Source organism: Amaranthus tricolor, chromosome 3 (assembly GCF_026212465.1).
Source record: "Amaranthus tricolor cultivar Red isolate AtriRed21 chromosome 3, ASM2621246v1, whole genome shotgun sequence".
NCBI classification, from domain to species: Eukaryota; Viridiplantae; Streptophyta; class Magnoliopsida; order Caryophyllales; family Amaranthaceae; genus Amaranthus; species Amaranthus tricolor.
The window spans coordinates 7,960,681-7,970,544 of record NC_080049.1 but is presented as its reverse complement, the minus strand read 5'-3'; the positions used below and the strand labels follow the sequence as shown (position 1 = coordinate 7,970,544).

The following is a 9,864-nucleotide window of genomic DNA, read 5'->3' as shown; positions in this document are numbered from 1 at the left end:
ATTCGAACCCAAAATTGAAATTTCAACTGGTAAAAAGCCAAGTCAAGACATATTTCGAGGCAATGAGACAAGTCAAGAGTTTTGTCACAGCATCAGACGACATATGCAATCCATTTGACTCTAATGGAAAAAGAGAAAAAAAAAACAAAAGAGACAAGAAAAATCGTTTCCTCCCAATAAGATCGGGCCTCAATCGTGGATAAGGGGGAGTCTCTCTCTCTGTCTCTCTCTTGAGATTTGTTGGACGATGGAACGATCCCTATTTCAATCGTAATAGAAGAGACGTAACTATTAATACCACAAGTCTACTACTTAACTCCTCATGAATGCAGGAACATGAATTTGTGGTACGAATATCACAAGTAGCACAATCACAAAGTCCCTTAATGCCGCGAGTTAAAAAGAATCTTAGTTCTTTACGCCAAAGAGGAAAACAGGGAAGATTCTTATATTGTAGACAGTCTAAAAGGAGATACAATTCAGATGAAAAACCATATCGATGACGACGACCCTCCAAGAACAAGTATGAAGTAAAGGAAAATTTTTGTTGGGAAAACAAAGTAGTGAAAATGATAGCTGGAGGGATTTTCCAAATATTATCCAACTCCCTGATCAGCAAAAGATATCATTAATATCTTTCTGAAGGGACGGCTGAATGAAACTCCTACCTGTCCCGCCATGAGATTTGAAGACACCATAATCCAACCCTTACAATAGCCACACACAAATGCAATCGTTGTTACTATCAAGATAAAGCAGATGAACGTCCATTAAGTATTGGTCAACGCCGGCAACACCGGAGAATTTGATCACTATGTAGTGTCTCCGGTAGATGAAATACGAAGAGGAACATATCCAACCTATAGATAGACCACTGATTGGTTTCGGAGGAGGTCAAGTGATACCATTAGGAACGATAATCCTTCCAGTCAAGATAGAAGAAAAATAAAAAGGCATAACAATGCTTGTTCGCTTTACTGTCATAGACATCAAATTTCCTTACAACGCCATTATGAGGTTGCCTACGATCAACAAAATTAAAGCGGTAATATCAACACACCAATTGCTGCTCTAACACAAACAAGACATGGCTATCAAAAGTATGCAAGAGAGTGTCTAGTCAACACCTTGAAAAGTGACAAACAAAGCTCCAAAAGCAGCTAGAAACAAAAATTTGAAAACAGTCCGCCTGTTCTCGACATCCAATTAGGCGAGTCATATCCTTGAGAAAGGCCACAATAAGCAGAACAATACGAAGAAGTCGATCTATGGGGCGAAGGAAATCTAATAAATATAAGGAAAATTTTCCATAGAGACGAAAAACAGAGCATCTTGGATACAATCGTAGCTTTAGACATCTTCACATACACGGTAGTCGAAATACCAGGAATACCTAAATAAGTGATGTGCCACAAACTTGACATATAACTTGAATAGAAAACCATTAAACAAAAACTGACATTAAGGAAAAGAAAGAGTTGAAGCCGCTAAAATAGAAGTCGACAAATTCTAAAAAGTTGGGCTAATCCAAGAATGTCAATACTTAGATTGGCTTTCCAATGTCATCCTCGTAAAGAAGCCCAACGAAAAAGGAGAATGAGCGTGGACTTTATAGATATAAACAAGGCTTGCCCAAAAGATGATTATTCTCTGCCAAAGATAGAACGTCTGGTCGAGTCCTTCCCTTATTTTACAGTTAACACTTCGATTGTGAGCTCGTAATTTTTCAACTCATCTCTCTCCCTACTGTAAAAGGTTTTAATACCTTTTAAAGTTATCAAGTAGTTGGATAATCGAGAAATTGATTGATAATGTTTGAATCAATGTTCTCAATGATCTAAGAGAACATCAATGAGTCCGTTTGAGTTATATTAATTATACTGACTATAGAAATAATTATAGTTATAAGAGTTTGTATTTATATAGAAATAATTAATAACCTAAAAAAGTATAACTAATTATCCTTAGTATGTGCTAAAAAATTCTCATATATAAAAAATTCTTGTAGAGTTCGTCCTTTGACATGATTCTTTATGATTAATAGGCATGTCAAACATATTAGGTTGGATCGAATTTGGGTTCGAATCATATATAAACAAGTCTAAAACTAAGCATATGTGCCTTCTATTAGATTTTACGTTTGTTTTAAAAGTTTGATCTTCCCAAAAGTTTTAAGATGAATATGTTAAAAGGATGGAAAACTAAGCATATTGGGACCATTGAATTAGCTTAGGAGATCGCCAAGTGAAAGTAGAACAAGAGACAAAGTCATTGATGAAAAGAAATTAATACTCTAAGCTGATAATTGAGACCCAAAATATGTTATATACTCTAACAAACTCCTTCAAACTTAGAGAAATTCCAGGCAAATTTGTATTTTATGACATAGTCAATACGAAAGTTTGAGGCAAATTAAATAGCTTAAGAGTTTGCTTTACAATTTGGGGGTGTATCATTCGAAGGTCATATGTTTGAATTGTGATAATCAATCTTCTCATATTAACTCTGCAAATTATTGACTGAAAATTCATAGAAATGTAAGTTAGTAATTCACTAATATATTTTTAAAAAGAATGTAATTTATAAATTGACAAATATACTTAAGCAAATTATTTAATTTTTGTAAAATATCGAATCGGTGTATTTGTTTATTCTTACCATCAAATATTGTATTAGGCAAATAAGGTAGTAGTAGTGTTTTATACTTCTTAATATATCCTTTGCCACATTCTAGTTTTTTCAGATGATACGTATTAAGTCCAACACTCATATATAGAAACTCTTAGAGGTGTTCATTCGGATAATCGGGTCGGTTTCGGATGGGTGTCATTCGATTCGGTTGTATTTCAGATCGGTTATATTTCGGATGCGTGTTGCGACGGGTCATACTCGGGTCTGGTCGGTTAGTCATGGTTCGGTTGAAGATCGGTTATTCGAGCTATCGGGTTAGCATCAGTTCGATGTTGGTTGAAGTTCGTGTCGAGTTTCAATCGATCTCGGGTTGTCATCGGTTAATAATTGGTTCGGTTTTACCGGATTTAGATCGGGTTCGGGTATTTTTCAAGTAGAATTCGGCTACGAATTGTGAATTACTAATTACTATTGATCGAGTCAGTATCAGATTAAGTTGTTAGTCATTTTTTAATTGATGATAAGGTTTATTTATTTAAAGCAAAATAGTGAAAATGCAAATCAATTAGTGATCATTATTACATTGTTACTTTTACTTGTTTGATCGGAAATTAAAATTATAAAGTTCTATCAATTTTCATATAATTTGATTAAAAGTAGTTAATAAACATTGACCATTGATTATTAACTCTAAATATATGAAACCATGTATTTATAAAATTTATTTTATTAAAAATGACTTTATTAGAATAACTAATAAGATGATTGAATATGAGTCAATCATACTTCTATGTAAAAAATTGGCTCAGGTTTACAACAGTTCCATCTAAACTTCGTTCGGGTTAAATCGGTTTTTGTCGGATCGAGTTCGGTTTTGAGCATGATTCGGGTCGGATATTACCGGGGTCGGTCACTATTAAGTTCGGGTAATCTCGGTTAATAGTTACGTGTCGGTTAGAAAAATCAGTTACTGCTCGGGTTCATTTTTCTCATTTTCGATTGTCAACCGGTTCGGGTATAGCTTCGGGTCGGCTAATATCGGTTCGATAAACCTAAAAAAGGAACACATTTTCGAATCGGTTTACTTTCGATTTTGAATCGGATTTTCGGGTCGGGTCACTTTTGAACAGCTATAAGAAACTCTAGTATTTGATCATCAAAATGTTTCGTATTGAATCCAACAATCCTGTATTTAAAAAAATTCACTTTGATTGTCACAATGCTAACGCTAATGGTTCATAGATAATTAGTTTACACTTGCTTAAGTTTAAGGTGTTCATTGTAGTTACCTTCATTTTGTTTCATTTATTTAATTTTCTTTTATCTTATGCTTTATTATTGTGAATTTATAATTTATAAAAATTAGATGTGTCATACCTTAAAAGTTTTTATACCTTAAAAGTTAAATAAATATAAAAGTTGCTAATTGAAAATTACTAAAATAATTATTAATTTAAAACGGATAATCACATCTCTTGATTCTGTATATAGCTCAATAGAATTAATATCATCTTTAACACCCTTTTATTTGAGAATTTGTCAATAATAGTAAGCATTAAACCACCACATGCATTTGTTCTGACAATCACACCTCGCCGTATCTCCCCGTACACATCGAAACTTCATACCGCTCCGTACATCAAGGGATTTCTTCATTATTTGAACAAGAAAACGCGTATACTTTTTTCAATACATATATTCCACATCAACTAATTTCTTTAAAATTTTGTTCTTAATTTTATCAATAATTTATTAATATAAGAACCTAATTATAAATCATTGTATTTATTATTTTGTACTTTTATCAATATTTTATATTATTTAAAATAAGGATTCACATGACGGTCTTTTAGTAAGACTATTTTTATTGGACTGAACCAATATGCATTTGAAATCTTAAAGTGATCACTTATAAATTTAAAGTGATCACTTATAAATTTAAAGTGATCTTGTATAGTTTTAAAATAACCATTTTTTTATATTTTAGAGTAATCAGATCACTTAAAATCTTAAATGAACACTTACAATCTTAAAATAATCAATTAGATAAATGATCTAATTATATAAACTCATTTTATAGCGGTCTCACGATATTGAAAATTGAAACATTATATTGGGTGAGAGATGGAGTATATAGCTTTTGTTATTATTTAACTATTCCATATTTCGTTTATTTTTCAAAACAATGCAATATACGATTCACTGACATACGATCAAGTGGAGAATTTGGAAAAATAATAATCAAGACAATAAAATGGAATTTGTGGATTTTTTAATTGTTAATTAACCGACAAGAGCTCCGAATTTTGTCTATAAAATGCAAGTAAGAGATCACTATACCATGCATACAATTTTAGCGTAATTCTTCTTCATCAAGTCTTTAAGAAAAAGAGATCAATTTTAAATACATAAATAATATATATATTCTTGTATTATTATTATTATTATTATTATTATTATTATTATTATTATTATTATTATTATATATTCTTTTTACTAAAAATAAATAAAATGGTAGAGTTAATAATAAAAAATTGTAGTGTTTTGTTGATGAATTTGTTGATGTTGTTGGGGATGATATTTGAAGGTGTGAATGGTAACCGTTGGTCAAGAGGCCATGCTACTTTCTATGGAGCTAATCAAAGTCCAGCAACTCTTGGTAAGCTTAGTATATCACCATTATTCTATGTTTATATCCTTTTATATTGTTATTTAGAACACTCTTAATTAACTTTTGAGCTACTCTCGTGAGAAATCGTCTTGACTATCTCTCGAAGAAATGACCTCAAAATAAGGATCTCACATGTTAATAATTGTATTAGTTAGGCTATTCAACCTATGTATATAGAGCATCTCTCGGTGAGACTGTGAAACCGTCTCACACAAGAATTTTTATTAACTTTTACACTTAAAATGGTCATGGATAATGTCTAACTAGCATCATCCATGAGAAGGGTAGTTTACTGCATCACAAGGAATCTTGTATAGAGGGACGTAATAGAGTATATAATATGAAGCTTCTATAATCAATTTAAGTTTCTGTTTGAGTTGATTATTTTACAATATTAACTAGCATAGCTATTCATAAATTATATGGAGCTAGAGAATTAAGGGTTAACCGAATACCTAGTTAAAGTAAGCCTTTTTGGAAAATTAATATACGTACTCAGAAATTTTAAATTAATATTATATTATTTGAAAACGTTATATTTTTTTATAGATCTTAAATATTTTTAAAAACATAGTTAAAATAAATTAACACTTTAATTTTAAAGTCATCTCAATGTATTTTAATTCAACCATATATATAATAAGTGTTGTGGCAACAAATATATAATATATATCATGTCAAGAAAATTTACATGGAATATTTATTGCAAGGTTAAAATTATTAAAAATCAATTAATCTGAAATTTGATTGTAACTTTTGAATTTAATAACAGAAACACCAAACATAAATCATGCTTATAACTTAAATAAGTATTTATATGACTATTTTAAGTAAAATATATTTTTTTTAATAAAATCACACCTTTCCTGTTCCTAAAAAAGTACTTATGTGACTCGTCATACTATAAGATAAATTAATATTTGAATGGCCATACAACAAAGCTCAATTAATTATAAGTTATTCAAAAAAAAAATCAATTAATTATAATATAAATTAATATATAATAATAAAAATTTATCCGTAGTCTCAATATGTATTCAAATTAAAATATTAATTATTATAATATAAAATAATTATTCTATTATAATATAAATTAATTATAAAAATTTATCTTGAAAGTAAAGAGATTGTCACATTTTTTCTTTATAATATGTCTTTTTAATTTAATAATAATTTATTTTAGTTGGTATTCTTATTATTTTTTAATTTTTATCAACAAATTTTCCCTCATTTTTACTCTTTTTTAATCTTACTCATATAATTTAATGGTCAACACTGATTTCTTAATATTTGTGTTAATTATTAGTATTTCAATTTATTATTAGATAGCAGGAGTATTTAATTAGCATTACATATTGCTAATTCATGCTTTAGTTGTCATAGCTTCACATCATTAAGTAAGAAGATCACATTTTCTGAAATAATGTCTTATTTTGTCTACACCCAAATTAAGACCCTTTATAATAATTGTAGCTATAATTACAAACTTAAAACAAATCATAAATCACAATACTAAAACATAATTATTTTACAAGACTTATCTTAAGCATTGAAAAATACTTAATTTAAATGGTATTAAGATGTAAATTTACATTACACTTTAATCGAATGCTTGGTATATATTAAATGACTAACTCACCCAAAAATCTAAGCTTTATGGTTAACCTTATGTCCCCTTATAACCTATAATATAATTTACAGGGATCATCAACTCAATCAAGAACTTTCGCTAATGCCCGATTAATGAATTAAAGTCATATATATATATATATATATATATATATATATATATATATATATATATATATATATATATATATATATATATATATATATATATATATTCTAGAAAAATTATCAGGAATGATACAACATTTTGTTCATTTTCCTACATAATGTCAAATTTTGATTAACCATGAATAATACTAACTTAGAGAGGTGTTTCCCTAGAATATTTCTAACATGTTAAAAATCAAACTATAAGAGATTAAATGACCAAAAAATTGTTAAATTAGCTTATAAACTAAAGTTGATATTATTTTAGGAAAAAATCCCCTAAGTTAGTGTTATTCATAGTTAATCAAAAGTTAGTATTATTGTAGGAAAATTAACGAAAGGTTATATTATCTATGGTAATTTTTTATAAATTCTATTATAGCTTTTTATACATAAAAAATAAATAATTATCTATAAAGACTAAATATTTTTTTTCCCTATTATAGTATACGAAAAGTTAGTAATAAATAATAATGATCAATTAAGCACATTGATTGGTGTGAATAATTAACTAATGGTGTGTTAATTGGTTGATGGTTTTAGGGGGAGCTTGTGGATATGACAACACTATCCATGCTGGTTTTGGAGTACATACAACAGCACTTAGCGGCGTTTTATTCAGAAATGGGCAAGCATGTGGGGCTTGTTACCAAGTAATGTGTGACTATAAAGCAGACCCACAATGGTGCCTTCGCCGGCGAAGGGTCACCGTTACAGCCACCAACTTCTGCCCACCAAACAATCAAGGCGGGTGGTGCGACTCGCCTCGACAACACTTTGACATGGCCATGCCTTCCTTCCTTCGTATTGCTCGCCCTGGGAATGAAGGCATTATTCCAGTCCTTTTCCAACGGTATGTTTTCTATTCACAAGTTCACTTCTTTTTTTATGTGCCCAATTTCAGTTTTAAATATGATAACGTACGTATAAAGTCATTTCTTATTCTAGGCAAAATAAACAATGCCTAAGATTTATAGTTTAAATATTGTGTAAAATTAATAATTTTAATTTTACTAAACACTCATTAAAAATTAAAATCAACTCCTAGACACATTTTTGTTATTTTACCTAAGAACAATAAAATGTCAGAATCCAACACATAATAGGTATGGTCTATTATTCTTATTGTTAGAAATTACTCCCTAGGGACCATTATATATATATATATATATATATATATATATATATATATATATATATATATATGCTCCTTTGGCGGCTAGTTTCTTTGCTATTGCTTAAGGAGCCAAAAGTCCAGCAAAATACACAATAATCTTTGGACTCTCTTTAGTTTACATAATCTAAAATTTTAAGCCATAAAAATGGAGTTATATAGGGTTTGTTTGGTCTGGTTTAATAAAAAGACTTAGCTATAATTTTCGATCTAAGTTTTATACTTCTACTGTCTCTTAATGTTTGTCCATCAAAAAAAAAATTAAAAAGACACTTGTTTAGTAATGAAATTTTTAATTATATATAATTGATAATGAATGCTTAATTTTTATTCACATTTCTCATTTTCGAATAATAATCAAAGCCCCAAATTAGATCTCAAAATAAAGACAAAAGTGTGAACTTTAAGAATATAAAAAAAATTATTAACGTTTAGAAGAGAAATAACAGAATGATAATAAAGGTATGAAGGTCGAAAAGAGAGCTCGAGGAAACAATGTATTAGGTGATTATGTTTTGCCGTAACAGACTTTATAGACAGATCTAGGATACTAATATGGGGTGGGCCAAATATTTATTTATGGATGAATGTTGAACTAACTTGATTGTCATTATTCTATACTGTATGCTACACAATTCAATATTAATAGGATTTTTAATTAAATGATCCGTGCTGTAGACAGGACCTGACCTAAAATTCTCCAATAAATTGACCTAATAAATCTCAATTTTGATTAACGAATGTGAAACAGGGTATCATGCCAAAGGCGAGGCGGAGTCCGATTCACAATGAGAGGGCAAGGCAACTTCAACATGGTGATGCTCTCTAATATTGGTGGTAGTGGAGATGTGAAGGCAGCTTGGGTTAGAAGTTCAAGTGCTAAAAGATGGGTGCCAATGTCTAGGAATTGGGGTGTTAATTGGCAAAGTGGCACAGACCTAAGGAACCAAATGCTCTCTTTTAAACTCACTTTGGTTGATGGAAAATCCATGACTTTCTATAATGTTGTTCCTTCTTCTTGGAAATTTGGCCAAACTTTTAGTGCCAAAGCTCAATTCAATCACTAGCAATATTTTACAAATGGGTTGTCAATTCTAATGTTATAAGCATGACCATACAAACTATATTTATTGATTAACTTTAGGGGTTCAATATGTAGTCCTTTGAACAATCATTTTTGTGCAAGTTCCAAGGACCTACCTCTACTATATTGTTGTTTTCCTTTTCCTTGGTTTTGTATTTTCAATTATAAAATTCCTTTGTAAAATTTGAGTAACAAAGATGAAGTTTTTTAATTTCTCTCATTTGTATGTTTAAATTTTATTGGGATGCGTTTTTTATACGAGTTTGTAGAGGAGATAGCCTTCAGTCTTATTAATGTGTCCGATAAAGATATATTTTTCTCTGTTTTTTTTTATCTGGACATATGCAATGTGACATGCTCTATCAATAATCTTATTTAATATATATGATTACTCCTATTAAAAGGAAAATTTTGGCCCTTTAATTGTATTTCTTTAAGTTGGGGCCAAAAACGTTGGGCAAAATTGAGCCTTAAAGTAAACTTTCCAAAAATATAATTATACAACATTTAATATGAAGTCTTAATTTA

At 29.6% G+C, this 9,864-nt stretch overlaps 1 protein-coding gene across 1 annotated transcript; it reads left to right on the top strand.

Annotated features, from left to right (window-relative positions):
* The first annotated feature begins 4,995 nt into the window (after positions 1-4,995).
* Positions 4,996-9,533, top strand: LOC130809419 (expansin-A12). The gene is made up of 3 exons (XM_057675202.1): positions 4,996-5,290; positions 7,622-7,931; positions 9,004-9,533. The coding sequence occupies exons 1-3, from the start codon at positions 5,143-5,145 to the stop codon at positions 9,317-9,319; spliced, it is 774 nt and encodes a 257-aa protein (XP_057531185.1). The 5' UTR covers positions 4,996-5,142; the 3' UTR covers positions 9,320-9,533.
* Positions 9,534-9,864: the final 331 nt, after the last annotated feature.